Source organism: Vidua macroura, chromosome 31, assembly GCF_024509145.1.
Source record: "Vidua macroura isolate BioBank_ID:100142 chromosome 31, ASM2450914v1, whole genome shotgun sequence".
Taxonomy (NCBI): domain Eukaryota; kingdom Metazoa; phylum Chordata; class Aves; order Passeriformes; family Viduidae; genus Vidua; species Vidua macroura.
The window spans coordinates 264,100-285,960 of record NC_071601.1 but is presented as its reverse complement, the minus strand read 5'-3'; the positions used below and the strand labels follow the sequence as shown (position 1 = coordinate 285,960).

At 51.8% G+C, this 21,861-nt stretch overlaps 1 protein-coding gene across 1 annotated transcript; it reads left to right on the top strand.

The window, feature by feature from the left end:
- Positions 1–313: 313 nt before the first annotated feature.
- On the top strand, positions 314–20,896 carry TRAM2 (translocation associated membrane protein 2). Its single transcript, XM_054001667.1, has 11 exons — positions 314–517; positions 8,091–8,154; positions 10,356–10,465; positions 10,688–10,804; positions 12,357–12,415; positions 12,953–13,037; positions 13,132–13,202; positions 14,343–14,447; positions 14,573–14,731; positions 15,680–15,846; positions 16,465–20,896. Exons 1-11 carry the CDS (start codon positions 398–400, stop codon positions 16,536–16,538), a joined length of 1,131 nt encoding a protein of 376 aa, XP_053857642.1. The 5' UTR covers positions 314–397; the 3' UTR covers positions 16,539–20,896.
- Positions 20,897–21,861: the final 965 nt, after the last annotated feature.

Sequence of the window (21,861 nt, the reverse complement as noted above, 5' to 3'; positions counted from 1 at the left end):
GGGCCGGTGCCGATCCCGATGCGGGTCGGGGCGGTGCCGGTTCCCAGTGCCGGCCCCGGTGCTGGTCGGCGCCGATGCCGGCCCGGTCCCGGTGCGGGTCGGACCGGTGCCGGGTCAGGTCCTGTTCACGGTGCGGGCCGGGGCAGTGCCGGTGCCGGGTCCGGTCCCGGTGCGGGCCGGGGCGGTGCCGCTGCCGGGTCCGGTCCTGTTGCCGGAGCGGGCCGGGGCGGTGCCGGGTCCGGTCCCGGTGCGGGCCGGGGCGGGGTCGCTGCCGGGGCCGAGCGGAGCCGGGCGGGCGCGGGGAGGGCTCAGGCGGCGGCGCCTGCGCGGGGCCATCGCGGCGCTCCGCGAAGTTCCGCGGGGCCCGGGGAAGTTTGGGCTCGGCTCGGCCCCGGCCATGGCCTTCCGCCGGCGGGCCAAGAGCCACCCGCTCTTCAGCCAGGAGTTCCTCATCCACAACCACGCCGACATCGGCTTCTGCCTGGTGCTCAGCGTCCTCATCGCCCTCATGTTCGAGGTGAGACGCCCCCGCCATCGCCCCCAGCCGGGACCGGCTGTCTGTGTGTCCCCACCCCGTGGACGAGGTGACCCCCCCCCCCCTTTCTCTGCAGGGGGTGTCCCCCCTCGGGGCTGTCCCAGCTCGGGAGGGTCCCCACCCGGGCCAGGTGCCCCCATCCCGTACGGGGAGGGGGCTGTGGGGTGAGGGACCCCTCGGTCTGGGGGTCTGAGTGCCGCCCCATTCATTCCCCATCGCTCACCCACCACCGGAGAGGTTCCCCACATTCCCACGGGGACCCGGGCTGTTGCTGCCTTTGGGGGTGGCACATCCTTCTGCCCCCGCTCCGGCTCTGCCGGGGGTCCCTGGCTGGGCAGGGGGAGCGCAAGGGGTGTCAAAACCCCTGCCCCAAACCCACCGCAGCTGCCGGGATGTCCCGAGCACTGAGGGGCACATCAAGCGAGAAGCCAAGCCTTGTCTGATATTCCCAGCTCTTGGAAATGAGAGGATTTTTTTTTTTTGCGCCTTTTTGCCTTTAACAGTAGCCCTTTTCCAGGTGTTTTCTCCGCAGCCCGCTGACCCCGCGCCGTGGGACGAGCACCGGGGGCTCCCGGGCCTGGGGCAGAAGCCAGCGGCGGCTCCCCGGCCTTTCCCGACCGCGGCCATCCCGCTGTGCTGCGGGCCGTGGGAAGGCATCCACGGGATTCCTTCCCCCCGCCGGGGTGGCCGCAGACCCCCGCAAGGCCGCTGTCCCGCCACCGCCATGCCGGGGACGCCGCTCTGTCTCTCCCGCTGCTCGGCTCCTTCCCTGCCCGCCTGCTTTCCCCTTGCCGTGCGGCTTCTCTCGGCTCCGGGCATCCCACGCCGAGCACCGGGCCGTGGTCAGCGGCACCGCCGGCCGGGACCCCCCCGCCTCCCCCGCTGAACCCTCCCCTTCGGCAGTGCCACGTTTCAAAGCAAATCCGGATGGGAAAGGGGTGGCCGGGGGGCCTGGCGAGGGAGGAAAGGCTCCTTCTGTAGCAAATCGCAGGAGGAGGAAATCCATTTCCTTAATTCCTCCCTGCTGGCACCCCCTTGCTTTTCTATCCCCCTCTTTTTTTACTGCGAACTCATTGAATGAACGAGTCTCTTACAGCACCCGAACCCTTTTCAACGTCCTTGTGCATGTATGTATATTTATTTAAGAGTTTCAAAACCGACCCAGGAGGGCCAGCTGTATTCCAAAGCCACATGCAAATGCTGCAAAGTTGGGCTGCAAGTTTCATGCTCGTACTTTAAAAAGAAAATGCCACTGAAGTTGCATCTCTGTCTCAGGGGTTCTCCCTGCAGATGGGTTTGTTGCTATAGTTTGTTTCCCAACTATGTATATAGTTTGTTTCCCAACTATATTGGGAGCCCTGTCCTGGAGAGGTGGTACCTGGGCTTGCTGCTGTGGTGCTTTTGGTTGATACGGTGCTGTGAGGGCAGTTCTGAAAAATTATTAACCTCCCCCCTTAGAGGTGGCAGCAGGGCGGGGTTTGTGGTGTATCTGGGGTTTTTTAATGTATTTTGATTAAATCTCCCTTGGATGCTGAAGGCAGAAGTTTGCTACTCTCCCAACAGGCCTCAGGGAGACAGTGCTTGCCATGCCAGTGCTCCCTGTGGCTGGCAGCACCATCCCTTGGCATGGGGTTTTGGACAGCTCTTGGTCCTTGTGGGTATTTCAGTTTACTTTTATTTTATTATTACATTTATTCCTTCTGCTTTCATTTCCCCTGGAGGGGAAATCAGCCTCTGCTCTTGCCCAGCCCTCCAAACCATCCGTGCCTTTTTGTGCCACCTCTGTGGTGAGTTTTGGTGGCAGCTCTGATCCCTTGCCATGGTGAGAAGGACTTGTCACTGTCCCTTCCCTTCCTTCTCCTCTCATCCCTGCTTCCCACCCTGCAGCCAGGCTTCCACCTTCCCCAGTGCCAGTGGCCACAGCCAAGCTCAGGCCCAGCGGAAAAGGCCGAATCCTGCTCACAATAGGCTGTTTCCTGCAGGGAAGGTTTTTTTGGGAAGACACAAATAAGATTTTTAACCTTTTCACAGGCATCCCTCAGGAGCTGACTGCTTCCTTGCTCCAGCACCCTGCTCGGGGTGATGCTGGGGGGCTGCCACACATCTCCTACTGCTCAAGCACAGCATAAGCTACACCTTGAGCATCTTTTTGGGTGCACAACCTTTCCCCATCCACATGGATGCACCAAGCTGGTAATTACTCTGTGGCAGGGTGCAGGTACTGGTCATGATGGGATTTGGTGGCATGAGGCTGCTCATTGGTGTTCCAGGTGATTTGATTATTCCAGTGTTGTGTGTGTTTTTGGGGATCATGGCGTTGCTCAGGGAGGGAAGCCCCAGGCTTGGAGGGAGTTTCCTCAAAAAGAGCTGTCCTGAGCTGGGCACTACAAAGGGTTTTTATTTCCCAGCCAGCCCTAAGCCTTCAGGGTGTGAAAACACACTTGGTTGTGCAGCTGCCTGGTGCCAGAGAGGGATTTTGCCACTTGTATGTGGCTGTTGGAGCCCAGAAAGAAAAGCCTCCCCTTTTTTATTTTTTGGTGAAAAACTATTTTTAGTGAGTCTGTATAAAAACATGAAACAGGTGCTTCCCATCCTCATGCAGAAATTACTTTGCATATCTTTTTCCACCCTGCTTTGCAGAAAAATGAAGCAAAGGCCAGGCTGGGTTTAACTGTGTCCCACCCGGGGTGGCTCCTGTGAGCGGTGTCTGGTCTGGTTTGGGGAAGACTTTGCTGATTTTGGAGAAGTTTCTATATTAGATGGGGGCTGCTGTTGTAATCTCTAATGTGGGGAAACTGAGGCTCAGTCTTATGCCTGGGGTGATGAAATAAAGCTATAAACCATTGTTTTAGAAGTGGTTCCATGCCCTTGCTGGGCTTTCCCCCTGTGCAGATCGTGGGATGTGAGTCACGGGCTCCCAAACTCAGAGTTGTGACACTGTCAGGAGAAGGCAGCTGACGAACGAGCTGCTATTTCCAGGCTTCCTCCTAAATATACTTTCCCCTTCCCGGTCCCCTCCGTAGTACTCTAAAAATTAAGGCCTTTCCATTGTTAATGAGGGAAAACAAAATGCATTCCTGCCTCCCCTGGTCTTTGCCAGATGTGGGAACCGAAGCATGTGGGGGGTGTAAGGGTTGAGTGCTGGGGAAGAGCGGAAAAAAGGTTAAAAAGTGCAGTATTTAGGTTTACTTTTAAAAAGGGAATAAACAGGAGGGAGTGGAAATAGTGTCATGCTGGGGGATGAGTTTGTCTGTGGGGGCAGAGGGGCTGCACTGCCCTTGGGAAGAGATTTTTGTCAAAGCCAGATGTTTACTTTGAAAGGCTTTGGTCCAAAGTTTGGGCTTTAGTTTACATATAGGGCTGTGTCAATCCATACTGTGGATCAGTAAGTTTGTCTTTCAATAAACTCTGGCTAGCAGGGGAAAAAGAAACCCAAAGTTGTGAGAAAAGCCTTTGGACAGCATTTTGTCTGTAATTAGTTTGAGTTGTTTTTCAAGCCCTGGAAATATTTTCCCAGCTCAGACTGCAGAAAACTCCCCCAGCCTCCCCCACCAGAGGTTTGGAGCTGCCTCTTTCCTTCAGAGTGGCTTTAACTCAAGAAGGACCATAGAGATGGTGGCATGCGTGGGGGTTCCTGGCTGTGGTGAAGACAAATCCCACTGAGATGAGGCTTTGGAGAAGGGAAATGTGTTTCATAGAATCCTGAATTGTTCAAGTTGGAAGGGACCTTAAAATTCATTTCTTTCCAACCCTCTGCCATGAGCAGGACAACTTTCACTAGGCCAGATTGCTCAGAGCCCTGTCCAACCTGGTCTTGAACACTTCCAGGGATGGGGAGTCCACAACCAATCTGGGCAAGCTGTTCCAGGAGTTTATAGAGTGTGCTGGGGAAGGATGCTCAAAAATTATCCCTCATTCCTGAAAATGCTAGTGTTTGAGGGTTACAGTGGGTAATTTCTGGGAGAGGTGCTAAACTGCCTGGATGTGTGTGCTTAGGCACATTTTTAAAAGCCACTTGCACATCTGAACAAGTGGAGTTGGGATTTTGATGTGGAGCATTTCATGGCAGGGGTAAAAACAGCATCTTCTAAATTGCTGGGTGGGGCTCTGAGCACCTTGGTCTATGAAAGGTCCCTTCCCATGGCAGGGGGTTGGAACATGATCATTAAGGTCCCTATCAACCCAAACCATTCTGGGATCTGAAAAAGGATGGGGAGAGCTTTGCTGCTCTGTATTAGGCAGCAATCTGCAGGCTAGGGGGGTGTAGATTTTTCCAATCACTGCATTATCAGGGAGTAAATGCCTGGTGCTAGACAGTAAATGTGTGGTAGTGCTGGGATTGTTTGTCTTTACCTATTGCTCTGACACCCAGGGCTGCAAGGTGGATGTGCTGATTTGATTTCTGGCCATGAGAAACAGCCTCTGTCCTGGCTGATCCAGGCATCTCAGGTCTTGGTGGACACGTGGAGTTTCTCTCTTCACCATCATCTGCACTTTGGTCATTGAGTTAGTGGCTTTTACCAGCAGAAAGCCACTCACTGCTGAGTTCCTTCATGTTGTTCCTTCATGGTGTAGAGCTCCCAGGACAACTGCTTCCCAAATTTACCTGGTTCAGGCAGACAGAACCATAAAATCATTAATGTAGGGAAAGCCCACTAAGGTCATGGAGTCCAACCATTCCCCCAGCACTGCCAAGGCCATCACTAAGCCATGTCCCCAAGTGCCACATCCCTCATGTAAGGCAGGATGAGGGAAAAGGAAATGCTGGGCATGGTCCTGCCCTGCAGGGCAGAGAGTGGAGCAACAGCTGCCACTAAACTGCTACTGGCAGGGGCACAATTAATGGAATCACAGAATAATTTAGGTTGGAAAAGTCCTCTAAGATCATGGAATCCAACCATTCTCCCAGCACTGCCAAGGCCATCACTAAGCCATGTTCCCAAGTGCCACATCCCTCATGTAAGGCAGGATGAGGCTGGGATGAGGAACATCTCCCTCTGCATAGAGGTGTCCTTAATGCAGGTCAGGGAGTGGATGAGAAATAAATGTACAGCATTTGCTACATGGTCCCTGCTCTATGTGTCCCCTGGAGACAAATCCCTCTCCCACCCTCTAAAAAGTTGTGCCAGGAAGGATTAGGTCGGATATGAGGAAAAATTTCTTTGCTGAAAAGGCAGTCAGGGATTGGAACAGGCTGGAAGTCATGGAGTCACCATCCCTGGAATTGTTCAGGCCCATGTGGCACCTGTGGCCATGGCTTAGTGATGGCCTTGGCAGTGCTGGGGGAACAGTTGGATTCCGTGATCTTAGAGGACTTTTCCAACCTAAATTATTCCGTGATTCCCTGAATTGTGCCCCTGCCAGTAGCAGTTTAGTGGCAGCTGTGGCTCTACTCTCTGTCCTGCAGGGCAGGACCATGCCCAGCACTTCCTTTCCCATACCAGCATCTTGTTTCAGAGCAAACAGACAGCAAGTCTTGTGCCTCTGAATAATCCTCACATTGCTCTTCCCACTCCAAACTTCTGCTTTCCCTGGCTGCCTGTGAAATGCTCAAGGCAGGCTCTGAAGAGTTTTGCCATCCCTGGTGCTCATCCCTATTTCCTAAGCCAAGGAAACCTGGTTTTTGCCTTGCAGATGCCTTCATCTAGGAGGCTACATTTGTCTTTGGTTGTTAAAATATTTCACTGAGGCTTTAGGAAGCAGCCTGCTACCTCTCTGTAAGGAAAGGTGAGGGGTGCTGGGGTGGCTCCAAAGCTGCTGGTGGTTCTCCAGCCCAGAGGAAGCAAAGACAGGTGTGGAGATGGGACAAAGCATTGCTTGATGGAGGAACCTTCCTACCAGGCGCTCTGGGAAAGAAGATAAGGAGAATTCTTGGAAACTGTTCCAGGGCTGAGCTCTGTCTGGGCATTGCTTCCCACCCTGGAGATACTCTGGGGCCATTTTCCTGGAGTCACACCTCTGGCCTGCATCCTCTCCAGCAGGTTAGGAGGCTTCACCTGGAGATGATGTCTTGTTCCCAGCTGTTTACAGCAATGGATGTCAGCCAGGTACTTGGGGAGCTGTAAATCCATCAGTGCCTGCTGCCTTTAGCACATCCATGACACGGCCACCCATCCCTGCAGCACCACAGCCACCACTGGCTCCATGCCTTTGTTTCATGCCCTGTGCCAGCCTGTGGCAAGGTTTGGGTGTAAACTCCAGGTCCTGGATGTGCTGTACAGATCTGGGATGAAGCAACTTGGCTTTCCCAGCCAGCAAGGTCTGTAGGAGCCAGAAGTGTCTCCCTTGGCCAGCTTAAGGCCAGGCGATGCACTTTTTCCATTCCCACCCCAAACTCTGCCCATGGTCTCCATCTCCTGCATCTATTCCTCTACAAACAGCAGAACATGTGGGATTTCCTTTTTTTTTTTTTTTCCTTTTTTCAGTGGAAAAAGCAATAAAATCCCTAAACATCATGAAAACACATCATGAAAACACACCATGGAGTTTGCTGTCCCTGAGCTGGGGCTGCCTGCACCGGTTGCTCAATGCTGGTGGTGGCAGGATGGGAACTCTTGGCAAAGTCCCCTGCTCTCTCCCACAAGCTGTGGAGCAATTTCCAGCTGGGATTTTAATATCCTGCAGCTCTGAAGCAGTGGCAGCTATGCCTGTGTGAAATGCAGCTCATCTCCGTTGGTGTTTTACAGGCACAGGATTTTTTGGGAATGTTTTTGTTTGAGGGTGGGTGCTTCTGAAGCATTGGAGGGTTGGCTGGGAGCCACTGGAAAGGGAAAATCTGGTGACCTGCCGCCACTGTGGGGTTGGATGGGATGAAGGCATGTTTGGTGTTGGATGTCTGTGCACTAGATTTTGCTGTGGCCCCAGCTTGAGGGTGCTTTGGTCTCAGAGGTGCAGTTTTGGGGTGTCCTGTGGGGTGGATGCTCTGCCTCATCCCCACAAAGTCTCCTACTTTGCTGCTGTGAAGGATCATTCCTTTGAATTAAAAACAATTTAGTCAATGTCCACCTCTCTGGTGATCAATGACAGGATCAGAGGGAATGGCCGGAGCTATGTCAGGAAAGGTTTAGGTTGAATATTAGGAAAAGGTTCTTTTCCCAGAGGGTGGCCGGGTACTGAAGAGACTCCCCAGGGAATGGTCACAGCCCCAAGCATGACAGAGTTCAAGAAGGGTTTTGACAGCATTCTCAGGCACAGGATGGGATTCTTGGGGTATGCTATGCAGGGACAGAAGTGGGATTTCAGTGATCTTTTTGGTCCCTTCCAGCTCAGGATATTCCATGATTCAATTCTATGATTCAATAAATGAGAAGTGAGGAGCACAGCCCTGGGTTTTGGATGTCCTGATGTCTCATCCCAGGCTTTTTTTACCCGTTTTGGCCATGCATCTGGGATCTTGTGGGTGACCAGTGTGAGGTGTTGTGTTTCTGCAAGTGAAGCTGCTGCCGGCACATCTCCCTGGGTGATTTGCCTTTCCCATTGTGATAGGAAAAAAACTGGTCCAGAAGAATGGATTTAACAACTGATTTGCTTCTTTTCCCCTCTGTGTTTTTGACAGGTCACAGCCAAGACTGCCTTCCTGTTCATCTTACCTCAGTATAATGTTAGTGTGCCTACAGCAGGTGAGAGATTCCTCTGCTCCACAAATCCCAAGGGAATGTTGAGTCTGGTTTGCCCCAAATCCTCACTTCCAGCTGCCTTGGGCTCACCCTCTACTGATCAGCTGCTCAGGGTCTTGTCTGGCAGCAAATGCAGTCTGGCAGAGATGTTAAAAAGAAGATACTTTGGGAAGAAGCAAAGTTTGAGTGGCTCAGAGCACTCTGGTCGTGTCTGCCAATCCTTATGCTGCCAGGTTGGGAAGAAGTGCTTTCCAGGGAGTTTGGGGGCTTCCTCTCTCTTTCTGCCATGGCCAGGCCACTCTGTGCTTCCTGCAGGATGAGGATGCTGCTGCAAGCCTGGTCAGGCAGGATCCAGCTGTGTGATTGCCTGCCTGGAGCAGCTTCTTATCCCCCTGAGGAGCAGGAGGGATTTACCTCTTGCCAAGCAGCAGGGGCTATGCATGTCATCCCTGTCCTGCTGATTTTTGGGGATGGCACCTGGAGAAGAGAGTGTGGGGATATGTGGTGCACAGCATCACTGCTCCAGGCAGGTTCTGATTCACAGGGAGTAAATTCCAGGAGGCTCTGAGCTGGTGCAGCTCGGAACCAAATGGACCAGAGGAGGTGTCCCAGCTCCCAGCCAGGAGGCTGAGCCCCTATTATTCCTATTATGACTGCTGGTTGCTGCCTTCCTGGCTCAGAGCCCCTCTGGATCTGGCAGGGATCTGGGCACTGGCCTGGAGACAGCAGGAGGTGCTTTGGGTAAAGGCCTGGGCTTGGGATGAGCCAAATGCCCGGGGCACAAAACCTGGCCTGGTGGCACGAAACTGCAGTTAATTGGGAGTGTTTGAGTAATCATCCAGAGAAAGAGCAGGGTGTTGGGATTAGGGGAGCTGCAGTGAGGCAGACATGTGGAAGATAAAAGCTCTGCCCTTAAAGGCTTTGGTTATGGCTGAAGGAATCATCCGGCTTCCAGATTCAGGTGTGGTCCCTTCTCCCCTGTGGCACAGTCCAGACAACTTCTGCTGCTGGGTTTTTAAGGGATTTATTCTTTCCTGACATGAGAAGTCCCAGGGGGCACAGAAACACCTCCCCAGGTTCAGGTATTGAGGTATCAATATAGGGCATGAGCTAGTGGGGAGAGAGATCTTGGTGCAGCAGCTTCTTGGGAGGAATCTATTTTTTTCCAAGGCTTTCCCACATCCCCCACAGCTTCTGCTAGAGCTTCTGAGGTGCCCTGGAGAGAGGAGGCAGAGCACATGTTTGTGATACTATTTTCTTTGGCCTTGCAATTCTGTCTTTTGCCTTGCTCTGGGGTACAGGTACCATTTTTACCTCTGGGTCTGCACAGCACCAGAGGCTCCTCAGGACAGGGTGTTTTCATATCCTTGTGCCAGGTGTGTTCATAAATCCTGTTCAAATCTTAGAAATCTGGAATGAAGCTTTGTTTAGGGTAGGCAGGGCTGGTGACAGAGCAGTCTCTTCCCAGCACTGGTATCAGGAGAGGACAGACTGGATCAGGGTGAAGGAGAGCAGCAGCCAGGAGTGGGCTGAGCTTCATGTGATGATACGTCTGCAGCCTTCCCAACTCTGCTTCTTCCCATAAGCTTCAGGGCTGAAAATAGTCACCTAAATGCAGATGTCTGGGGTATTTTGGGTGCTGCTGGGTCTCCTGTTGCTCCAGAAGAGCACAGCCTCCCATGGGTCCTATTTGTCATCCACCAGCCCTGTGCTGCTGCCTCAGATCTCTGAATAGCAGAAGGCACCTGCATTTAGGCAGCTGAATCCCGCTCCAGCAGTTTTCAGGGAGGAGTGGGAGATCATAAGGAAGTGTTAAATCATAACTGAGGGGGTGGAAATCCTATCCCAAGCCCTGATGTTCCTAGTGGGGGCATCCCTGATCCCATAACTTGCTTCAGCCTCCCATGTCTTCATCCCTGCAGGTGCTAAATTCCCATCTCCACAGCTGGGCTGTCCCCAGTGGCAGGGGGAAGCTTTTAGTGTCCCCAGTGTCCCCTCCCTTGAGGTGTGTACCTGTAAGAGGGGAAACTACCCATGTCTGCCATGAGCTAACCCTGAAGAGAGCCCTTTTTCCCTACCACTGGCATAGTCATGACCTCTGTCTGGTGTCCCCATCCAAGCTGCTCCCCACTAAGCCCTCACTTGGAAATCCTTTGTGCCATGGGAGTCTGACCCACACTTTTTTTTTTTTTTTGTCTTTGCAGATGGGGAGCTGGTCCAGTATCACTATGGGCTGAAGGATCTGGTCACCATTCTCTTCTACATCTTCATTGCCATCATCCTCCACGCAGTGGTGCAGGAATACGCCCTGGACGTGAGTGCCATTCCCCGTCTTGTGTCCTCAAAATACCTCAAATCCCACGGGGGGCTCTGCAGTTAAATGCTGTTCTGGGGGTGGTCTGGGGGCTGAGGTGGTGATGAGGAGTGAGCCTTCATCTCTGGAATCTCTGCTCGGGATTGAGGAGGAGGAGGAGAGAGAGAGTTGATGGTGGCTCATATTTTCTTGTTGTTTGTCTCTCCCTCTGCTCCTTCCCAGAAAATCAACAGGCGTCTGCATCTCTCCAAGGTCAAACACAGCAAGTTCAATGAGTCAGGGCAGCTGGTTGCCTTCCACCTCACCTCTGTCATCTGGTGCTTGTACGTCGTGGTGACGGTAAGGCACGGGGCTGCTGGCATTTGGGTTTCCAGGGGGAACTGTGGGTTCTGGAGCACAAAATCCCACTGGCAGCAGAGTCCCCAGCCAGCTTCTGGGCCAAAACAAGCACATTTCAGTCAGTTTCGTTTTGAGCTGTGGTGGATCTTTCCAGCCACTGTCAGAGGGCAGTCTTGGGAGATCCTTCTCCAGTATTGTACAAGGCACAGGTAAATGGGCTGTGAAATATTTTTGGAGCTGGACCCCAGAAATCCTGCCTGGCCCCATAATCTCTGTCCTCTGCTCCAGGACCTGATGCCTTTCTCAGCTTATTTTCCTCCTCATGTACATTCAGTGCCTTGAGGTTTCTGGGTGCCTTTTGCGGGGTCATGGGGCTAATGGGCAGAATTTTGGGATCCCTCTTTGTGCTTCCTTCCTTGGCAAGCTGATGGTGAGGGAATCTTTGAAAACAGGGAAACCTTGCTGTTTCTTGAGGATGTGTCAACCGAAAGATTTCAGAGGGAAAACTGTCATTTTGGGAAGGAAGGGGGAGGGAAGAACACATGGTGTGGGAGAGATTTGACTATTTTGGCAGGATGAAGTGATGATGCTTTGCTACCTGCAGCCATTGGGGTCCAGCTGTGGTCTGCAGTGGCAAGGGGATGGATCCTTGGGGACAGATTCCCTCCCCACTGCTCAGAGGGTCCTGCCAGCCCTTCCTAGAGAACTACTTTTCCCTTCAAGGCCAGCATTTCTAGAGACCTGTTGGCACTGCCTCTGCCTCATAGGGCTCTGAGGAAGGAAACTTTGGCAAAACAGTTGATGCTGCTGGTTTTGGGCTGCCTTTGCCCAGTGCCAGACCCATCCCTCAGCAGCTGTGGGGCTGGAGCCTCCTGTACACCCCACATTGCTGTGATATGCTCCCCAAACACCCAACGTGTACAGAGCAGGTCACTCTTGTGCTTCCCTGGCCTTCCCCAACTGAGCAAATGGGTCTTGGGACAGATAGGGAATGGACAATTGTGACTGGGCAGGACAAATTTCCCATGCCAGCATCTCCTTGCAAAGCCTAGGGCAGCATCTGTGTGGCAGGAGTGAGAAGGGAGTCCCATCCTGTAAGGCAAGAGGTGGAAAATGAAGCTTTCCCAATTCATATCCAGTTATTTTTGTTGGTGTTTCCCGGTCCTCTTTCTCTTCAGAAGCACTTCTTGTTGCTGAAGTGCTGCTGGGGTTGGAAATGCCAGTGGGGAAGAAGCCTCTGGGACCATGCACATGCTACACCTCCAGAGCATTCCAAACCCCAAAATATCCTCTCCTGAACTTGGGACCCTCTGTGCAACTGAGCAAGCAGCCTTCAGCCCCCAAACAAGGGGCCTGGTGAAATTTTAGAGGGGTGCTAGAGACCCACAGATGCAGAGCTCAGCCTTGGCCCTCGCAGGGAACGTGTTTTTTTCCTGCAGGCTGTGACAAGGCTCGGGTGTCATCCCCAGTTCCTCATTTCACTGTACCATCAGCCCACCCTCTCATAACCTGTTTTGTTTAGCTGAAGCCTTGCCTCTCTTCTCTTTTTCAGGAAGGATACATTTCAAACCCCCGGAGTCTGTGGGAAAACTACCCGCATGTTTATCTGCCGTAAGCACTCGTGAGGGCATTTTGTTCTGGGGCTGGCCACTTCCTTCCTCTCCATGGTTTTGCCTGCTGGGAGTGGGGTGCTGACAGCACAGCACCCTCTGCATGCACCCTGCAGCAAGGATGCTGCAGTGAGACCATGGGGAGTGGGGATATCTCATTTGTGAGCCTGGGGAGGGGTGTTCCAGAGGTTTTCATGAGGAAGGCCCTGTGGGCTTGGCTACTTATCCCGTTTCCTGCATCACCTTGGGAAAGTCTCTTTGCTGTTCATTTTTCACAGTGCAGATGTAGTGGGGGATGACCCTTCCTTCTTGTTTTTTTACAAAAATGAGGTTTGCAGAGAGCACAGAGACCACAGCACAAGCATCTGTATAAACTCCATGTGTGGCTCTCTTGGCTCAGCAAATAATTTCAGCCCTGAAATGATTTTTCCTAAATCCCATGGCTCCAAAACAGTGGAGGGGATTGCCCAATGCTGCCCTGGCACTCGGGTCCTGCCATGGCCTGGGCTGGCTCACGTGGCTCCTCCCTGCATTTCAGGTACCAGGTGAAGTTTTTCTACCTGTGCCAGCTGGCGTACTGGCTGCACGCCCTGCCCGAGCTCTACTTCCAGAAAGTCCGCAAGGTGAGAGCCAGGTGGAGGTTTTGGGAGAGGGAGCTCAGGGAGAGGGCAGGTGGAGAGGGCTGAGAGGTTGATTTGGCTTTTCTGCCCCTGCCAGGAGGAGATCCCCCGGCAGCTGCGCTGCATCGCGCTCTACCTGCTGCACATCGCCGGCGCCTACCTGCTCAAGTGAGTCACCTGCCTCAGCATCCCCTCCCACACCAGGGATGGGGCTGGGCAGCTGCTTCTGCCCTGGGGGTCACCTGGGAATCCTCAGTGGGGTGAGGGGCTTAGAAGGAATAAATCAGGTTATTTCAATGGAAAGTGACTTTTTACATAGGCAGGTGTATAGGACAAGAGGGATGGTGTTAAACTATAAGAGATTTGGATATTGAGAAGAAATTCTTGCCTGTGAGGGTGGTGAGGCATTTGGCACAGGTTGTTCAGAGGGTTTCCCATCCTTGGAAGTGTTCAAGGCCAGGTTGTTAGCGTTTAGGAACACGTAATCACAGAGTATGATTTCATGCAGGTGCTTTTATTTGAAGAGCTCTGGAATTCAGGGGTTTCAGACCCAAATCTGACTCCAACATGGTTTCAAGCTGAACATGTTTTATATTCTATCGTTACATAACTAAATATTAATTATTAAACTTATATTGTTCTATTGTATACATTGATTTCATCCAAGCATGGATTTCTCGTGATTCCCCCCAAACACCTCGAACATAGTTCTCATGATTCTTGTTACAGTTAAACAATAATTACATCTAATTACTAAGCAAGCATTACTTCTAACAATCATATCATTTATCATATAATAATTATCCAGGTGCAGCACAGTTTCACAAGATCTAACAAAGACAAGGCCTAACATTTTCTCAGGGCCTACCCATAACATTTTCCCAGATCCTACCAAGCTCAACTCCCCGAAATCCCATGATTTTAGAAACCTTTTACTATCAAGGTTGGATGGGTATTGGAGCAACCTGGGACAGTGGAAGATGTCCAGCGCAGGGGATTGGAATGATCTTTAAGGTCCCTTCCCACCCAAACCATTCTCTGATAAAAAGCAGAGCAGCCTTACCAGCCATAGAGTTTTGCATTGGATATATCCCAGCTCTGGCAGTGTTTTGGACTGTATTGATGATTTATAGACAGGGATTTCTCCTATTGCAGTCCTACCCCCACTACTGCACAGAGATCTGGCTTTGGGCTGGCGCTGCAGCTCATGAACAGCAGGGCTGAGGCTGCAGCTGGGTTAGAAGGATGAAGGTTGAAGGATGAAGGCTGACCAGCCCAGTGATTCTTTTTTTTCCTTTTCCCTACCAGCTTAACCCGCCTGGGGCTGATCCTCTTGCTGTTGCAGTACTTGGCCGAGTTCTTCTTCCACATGGCGCGGCTGGTTTACTTCACGGACGAGAACAACGAGAAGCTGTAAGCAGGGAGCTGCCTGTGGCTCCCATCCTCCTTTGGAGCCCAGGAGAGCCTGGATCTCGCTCTCCCCTCCTGGGTCAGCACCGGGGCTGCTCCTGCCCACACCTCTGCTTGCCCTCCTGCAGGTTTAATGTCTGGGCTGTGGTGTTCGTGGTCACCAGGCTCTTTACCCTCACCTTGTACATCCTGGTCATCGGCTTTGGGCTGCCGCGCGTGGAGAGCCAGGCCCTGGACCCTGAGAGAGGGAACTTCTTCAGCTTCCTCTTCAACAATATTCTCTTCAGGTAGGAATGTGTCCTGTGTCTTCTTTGGCTGTGTTATTCCAGCATGGGTTTTTCTGAGTTTGGAAATCATGGAATCCCAGAATGGTTTGGGTTGGAAGGGACCTTAAAGATCATCTCGTTCCAACCCTTGCCTTGGACATGGACCAATTTGCTCCAAGCTCCATCCAGATGGGACCCAGACAGTGACTATCTGATCCTGATTCCATTTAGGGAAGGTCTTAGTGAGCTGAAGGGAGTGTGAAGGAAGCAAGGAGGGGTTTATAGGCTACACAGAGCCAAAATGGAGGGGAAAAGTCAGGAAATAAAGTGTTAATCAAGTGAAGTTACAAAGTGCAAGCCTATCTTGGAGAAATGCTTGTAGGCTTTCCCTATTGTACCTGTAAGTGCATTTACATGGATGTGGTCAAGGAAAAGGCATTTTCCCTTCTGCTTGGCCATGTGGGAGGCAGAGGGTGGAATGGGCTCCTCATGCCTTGCAATTTATCAAGTCTGGGAGCCTTTCTCACCCTTGCAGCAGCTGTGGGTTCAGTTCAGAATTTGCCAGGCATGGTCATTCTCAAGCTTTTTGAAGCCAAGGACTGCTGGCACACCTGAGGATTTGAGGGTCTTTCTTACCTCCCTTCCACCTTTTAGATCATCCAGGGACATCGTATCTTGACTGTGCCACATTGTGTTTTGGGCAGTGCTGGTTGAGATGATCCTGTTCATCCATTCCTGCCCTAAAGTTGAAAGAATCAATGAATCAAAACCTGACAGCTTTACGACGTGGAGGGAAAGGAAGGTGGCTGCTCTGGGCTCAGGGGTGGCAGAAAGGAGAGATGGTGGCTGGAGGGATGGCGTCTGCCACGTTGGGGGACCTTGGCCACCAGCCCCAGTGTGGGGGGAAGGCTGGGCTGGGGGTGGCCTCGCTGCTGTGTTCTCAGCCTGCCTCTTCTCCGCCCCTGGCAGAATGAGTGTGCTGCTGTTGGTGTGCCTCTTCCAGGCCTCGGTGATGTGGCGCTTCATCCACTTCCAGCTGCGGCGCTGGAGGGAGTACTGGAACGAGCAGAGCAGTCGGAAGCGAGCCGCCGCCACCGGCACCAAGCAGCAAACCAAGCTGCTCAAGAGGGACTCGGGTGAGTGCTGGAAGGGTGGCACTGTGGAGCTGTCAGCCCTGGGGTTCAACATACCCCAGAAGGCTGCTGCCCGTGCAGGGCGTCCCCACCAGTGTCCTGATGTCATGGGGGTTTCCCCATGTCTGAGGGCCAGTCCTGAGAGAATAAAGGGTTTGGCTTGTGCAAGGGACAAAGTTTCTTTCTCCATAGAGTCACAGAATGGTTTAGGTTGGAAAAGACCCTGACATCATGGAGTCCAACCTTTGACAAATCACCATGGTGTCAACCAGACTAGAGCGCTGAGTGTCACATTAAGTCATTCCTTGGACACCTCCAGGGGTGGTGACTCCAAACCTCTCTGAACAGCCCATTCCAATGTTTAATCACCCTTTCTGTGAGGAAATTCCTTCTAATGTCCAACCTGAACCTCCTTTGTGGCAGCTTGAAGCTATTTCATCTTGTCCTGTCCCTTGTTCCCTGGGAGCAAAGCCCCCCCTGGCTGCACCCTCCTGTAGGGAGCTGTGGCAAGCGAGAAGGTCCCTCCCAAGCCTCTTTTACTCCAGGTTAAACACCCCCAGCTTCCTCAGATTACGCTCTAGACCCCTCACCAGCTCCATGTCCCTTTGTTGCCATCCCCAGGTTACCATGAAAACGGAGTGGTGAAAGCAGAGAACGGAACCTCACCTCGCACCAAGAAGCTCAAGTCTCCGTAGAAGCCAAGGATTGTCTCCTGGGGAGGAGGGCGAGATACCAGGACTGAGCAGCCCCTCCTCCTGCTCCTCGCGAGCGGTGTCTTGAAAGGCTCGGAATCATCTTCCCAAGGTGTCTCTCGCTCTCCTCCCTTCCTTTCTTGCTCTCGTGAACCGTTTGCAATAAAACCAAAAAGGCCTCATTCCCCTTCTCCCATTCCCCTCATAGGAACCTTCTCCAGCCCTCCTGGTTTTGCCTTCCTCTGATCGTAAACCAGCGTGCAATTTTTGTTTTTTTTTTTTTTCCTTTTTCTATTTTAGTGTTTGGTTATTTTGGTTAATGGTTACAAATGTATCATAGATGGTTCCAAACAATCCTTTTTTCTCCTACAGCATGTTCCTCCCCTCTCTTCATGGTGCTTCCCTGAGCCCCTGGGACAGGGCCACGACAGCTTGAAGGCACCAAATGTGTGTTATGGGATCAGATTCCTGGGGGAATGTGCTGGGGCTGTGAGATCTAAGGCTCAGGGGTGCTCTCAGGTGAGATGGGGCACAACTGGCCAGCACTCGGCAGGAGGGTGATGCTGCAGAGAGAGACCAGGGTCTGATGGAGGAAGCTCAACCCTGTCTTGTCTCCTGGTGGACCTCTGGTTAACTGGGGTTTTCTGAACTCTGCTTTTGAGAATTTTCAAGAGCTGGGCAGCAGAGGAGGGAGAGAACTTCCCTCTTCATATGGAAGGTCCACCTCCCAGCCTCTGCTTGCCTCAGCTGGATTTCTCTTGGCTGCCCTGTGGTTGTTCTGGGCCTCCTAGCACCAAGAGCTGGGCCCAGGGCTCTGCAGCTCTCAATGTTTTGTTATGGGGCAGGAGCATCCTCAGTTCCACACGAATCCTTGAGGCCTGCCCTGCTCTGAGCGCTGGCCTGGCTCTTGTCAGCCCAGCCCTTTGCCAGCTTGTCTGTGCCTCATGGACCTGGTGTTCTTGTTGCTCGTGACCACATTCAGGTCACAAACGGGTTGCTGCAAAGGGGTTTTGCATGAGTGGGACTGTGGCCCTCATGCTGTCACCTCAGCCTTCCTCATCCCTACCGTGCCAGTCCAGCCATGCCATCGGCAGCCACCAGCTTCACTCTTTGTTTCCAAAGGATACAGCGCTTGTATCCACCCAAGGTGCTATCAAATCCAGGGTTTCTTCCAAAAATCCTAGCCCCTTCATCCCTTTCTGAGCTGTGAATGAGATGACAGGGAAGGAAGGTGGAGGCAGCTGGGGCTGCAAGGAGCAGCTTGCATTTTAGGAAAAGCCTGGCTTGTGACACGTAGCTGTTAGCAGATGGAGTTGTCTCAAATCTACCTCAGAGGCCATCTGTTGCTGCAGACCACTTTCCCCTCTTGCTCCTGCCCACTGCCACCTCTGTGTGCTGGCAGGAGGTTTTGTGGAAAGCTAGATCCCACCAGCTTGATCCCTCACAGCATCTGCTTGGGGTTTCGTGGGTCAGTGCCATCTCACTGGGCTGCTTTTTGGGGTGCCACACCAGGCTAGGTTTGGCAGGTGAGGAGTAGTGGCACCTCTGTCCCCACACTGTCCTCTGGGGCAGTTCCTGAGCTGGGCTTTGCTGTTGGTGCCTCTTGTGCAGTGAAGTCGGCCGTAGCTTTAGTTCTGCTTCGCCACTGCAGGAACAGGGGACTCGTGGTGTGTCCCCTTGGCTGGGTGAGGAGAGGGACACAGAGCTGGGGTGCTGTTCATGTGCAGTCCAGGATTGATCCTTGGCGTGCCCCTGGCTCAGCCCTTGGGGCAGCTGAACCCTGGCTCTCTCTTGAGTGGAATTCTAGCTTGAGGCTGGTGCTGTTGTCCTTTGCACCAGTTGTGTTTTGAGGAATGGCTGACAGTTGATTTTTTGCCCCTCTTTGTGCTGAGTTGGGTTTTTTCCCCTGTTTATCTGGGTGTTTTTTGTTCTTTCCTTCTCCTCTCCTTGTTGAGGAGGCACTGGAGGGAGAAAACATGCAGGGACATGAGGACAGTTGGTCAAATTCCACTTGTTCCTCAATTCTCACCACATTTGAATGTTGAGTGAGAGATATTGGCAGGAGAGAGGTTTCCCCATTTTCAGGGGAGCTGGGGAAGGGGGCTGGAGCACAGCCCCTGGTGGTACTTTTTCATTGCTCCTTGTAGCCTGTGCTGGGAGGATAAGACACTTTTTGGCTCAGAGGCAGCAACAGGACCCGCGGTGCAGCGTGATCGGGGGGAAAAGAGCTGTATGTTGAGGAGGACACCTCACATAGTGTGTGAGGTTTTTCCTTTCTCCTGCCTCTTCCCATCCCCTGCCATCCACTGCCAGTGCCCTCCAGGAGCGACGGCTGGCTGGCACCTCCCCAGAGCCTTGGCCAGTCCTTTCCGCAGTGCTGGTGCCTCACAGCAGCCGAGCTGCTGACTCTGTTAGCAAGTGACCCAAAAACACGGCTGCTGAATGATTCCTCCTCCTGCCTGCTTGGCTTCAGGCAGCTTTTCCACTTGCACAAACCTATCTCTTCCTACAGTAGCTGGTGATGCTTTGTATCCCAAGTGCCTTATGTTGTAGCCTCCCTGTGCACTATAGCAGTAGATGAACACCCTCCTTTGTTACTACATATGTACAACATATGCTACATTTACGTGTTTTCTGTTTCCTTTTTGATAGTGCTACCAGGAAAAGGGACATTTGTTTTTGAAGCATTTCCATGTGTTCTTTTTATGATTTTGTTTTTTTAAACCTATAGATGATGGGGCTTTATGTTTTAGCCCTCCTCTATATTTAGTCCTCAGAAATCCCCATTCTTCTGTTAGACCCAAACCTGGGAGATTGTTTTTTTTTCAGCTGAGCCTTTGTTGTGAGGCAATATCCACTGTCATCCTGGAGGTTTGCAATCCCCTGCCCATCAGAGGGGCTGCCATGGGCTGCTCCTACCTCTGTGTTGTAGTGCAAGCACAATCCCTGGGCTGCAACCTTGTAGTAACTGCTCCGTGTCCGTGTCATTTCTCAGCAGATCCAGCCTTCCTTTCACCCCAAAGAGCTTTTTCTTGGAGCATTTTCATTTCAAGCCCTTAGTGGTCAGTCTGTCCTTGGCCTCTCCACCTATGAAATGCCACAAGCTCACTTCCCTTTAGTGGATGCTCTTCTCATGCCCCATCTGTGTCATCTGCAGAAAACATCATGGAATTGTTGGATGAGGTTGGATAATGCTTCCAAACTCGTCAATGTCCAACCTTTAATCCAACACCAAGATCCAACCCCAAAGAGGAGTTCTTGTCCACCACAGTGCAGAAGGTGATGGAGATTATCCAAAACTTCAGTGGGACATGATTCCTTGCACCCTTCCCATGGGCTTGAGGCTGCTTTAGTAGTCTGTGTCCATTATCCAACCTAAGGAGGTCAGGAACTGAGTAGCCTGTGGTTTTTGCAGAAGTGTAGTGTTTTCCTGTCCTAGCCTAGAAGAGCTGTGAAATACCAGCACTAGTTCTCTTTTCTTGTCTTAGGTAGTTGGAGAATGGGCTTGGGAAGAGAAAGGGGTGGAGGAAAAACAGATGTAGCATTTCACATACAGTTTTTGAGCGACTCTTACATTATGGGGCATTACAGTTGTGTTTTATGTTGTTGTTGTTGTTGTTATTTAGGATTCTTTCTTGTTACTCATCATGTTTGGGTTAGTAGTAGCCAAGTTCCAGTTCCCCTGTAGGTCCCCTTACTTTCAATTCAATGTTTTAAAAGGTATTTTTGGTAGGCTTCCTGGTTGGAGGGAAGCGTGGTCACTCTGGGATGTCTCTTCCTTGCCTCCAAGTGACTCTGGGAGCTTAGAGCCATCCTGCCTTTGCTGCAGTGCCTGGGGGTTTACAGCAGCCTTGGGCTCTTGTCTTTGGTAGATGGAACCCCAGGTTGTGTCAACAGTGGGTGGAGATGATGGGGTTTGCTTTACAGGCTTCCAGGAAACTTCATGGGGGATGAAAGGTTGGTTTAGTAGGTTTTATGCCCAGCAGTGAGGTATGTTCCTCCTCCTTGGAGCTGCGTGTGGGGTTTTTCTGGGAAGAATGGCTGTTGGAAAAGCCAGGCAGAGGTGTGTAGTTTTTCCTCGAAATGTTGAGCTCGATTGATCAAACTTCAGCAAAGGAACTCGAGGAAAATTTTTGTTCTTCCATATTTATGCTTTAGTGCAAATTTCCTGATTTTGGAGGGGGGTGGGGGGGGGGGAAATTAACAGTCTCTGGTATTTTATCCCGTTTGTTTCATTCTTCCTGTCACTTCAGTTTTTGTATGGATTTTGTTTGTTGTTGTTCATTGTTCAATGACTTTTGTGATAAACTCAGCAGAAGTATTTTTCTGAAATAAATAAATAAAAGGCATAGATTCTTCCAGTGCTGTTTCCACTGATGCTTTATTATTGCTGAGCTGTGCATGTGGCATGGACACCTTCCACTACCCCAGGTTGCTCCAAGCCCCGTCCAACCTGGCCTTGAACACTTCCAGGGATTCAGGGGCAGGCACAGCTTCTCTGGGCAGCTTGTGCCAGGGCCTCACCACCCTCACAGGGAAGAATTTTTTCCCCAATATTCAGTCTAAGTCTCTCTTTCAGTTTAAAGCCATTCCCCCTTATCCTGTCTCCCCAAGCCCTTGCAGCTGGGATTCATCTTCCCACACTTCCCATGTCCACAGCATGGGCAGCTGCTCCAGAGTTCATTATTCCTTGGCTGCTTTCATCAGAGGGAGTGGAGGATAAGGGTATTTGTAGGAGATGATTTATCTGATGTGGTTTAGGCACATATTTTTGGTGAGCTATATTGTATATTTTTTGCAGCTGGCCCCAGGCACACGACATCACTTGGCTGAGGGTTAGGTTACATTTTCGTAGCCTGTGCAGAAAATAGTTTCTGACTTTCTACAGCTCAGGTAATTTCATCTGTAGGTTTGGGTCTCTTGAAATCTGAAGTGGACCAGAGATCCCTGGAATGATCCTTGGTCAGGGTGAGCAGCAGCACAGAACAGGCCCAGAAGGGAAGAGCAGTGACCTTTCCAAACAAGGGGAGACAGGAGGGAGCTGTTACATGGAGACTCTCAGCTGTCTGAGGGGAAGTGGGAATCCATGGCACAAAAGCTGATTTAAAGCAGCATTTTGTTCCAAAGAGCTTTGTTCTCTGCCTTTTCTTTGTGCTCCATGGCAACACCTGGCAGGTGTCACTTGAGGTGAGAAGGCTGCCACGTTACCTTCACAGGGAGATGAGTAACGGAGCATGAGTATCATAACTCTATTGCCATGCCAACTGCCCATGTTCCCTTTTCCTTGGAGACCTGTCTGGTGAGATGACAGGTGGATAAGGTGGGT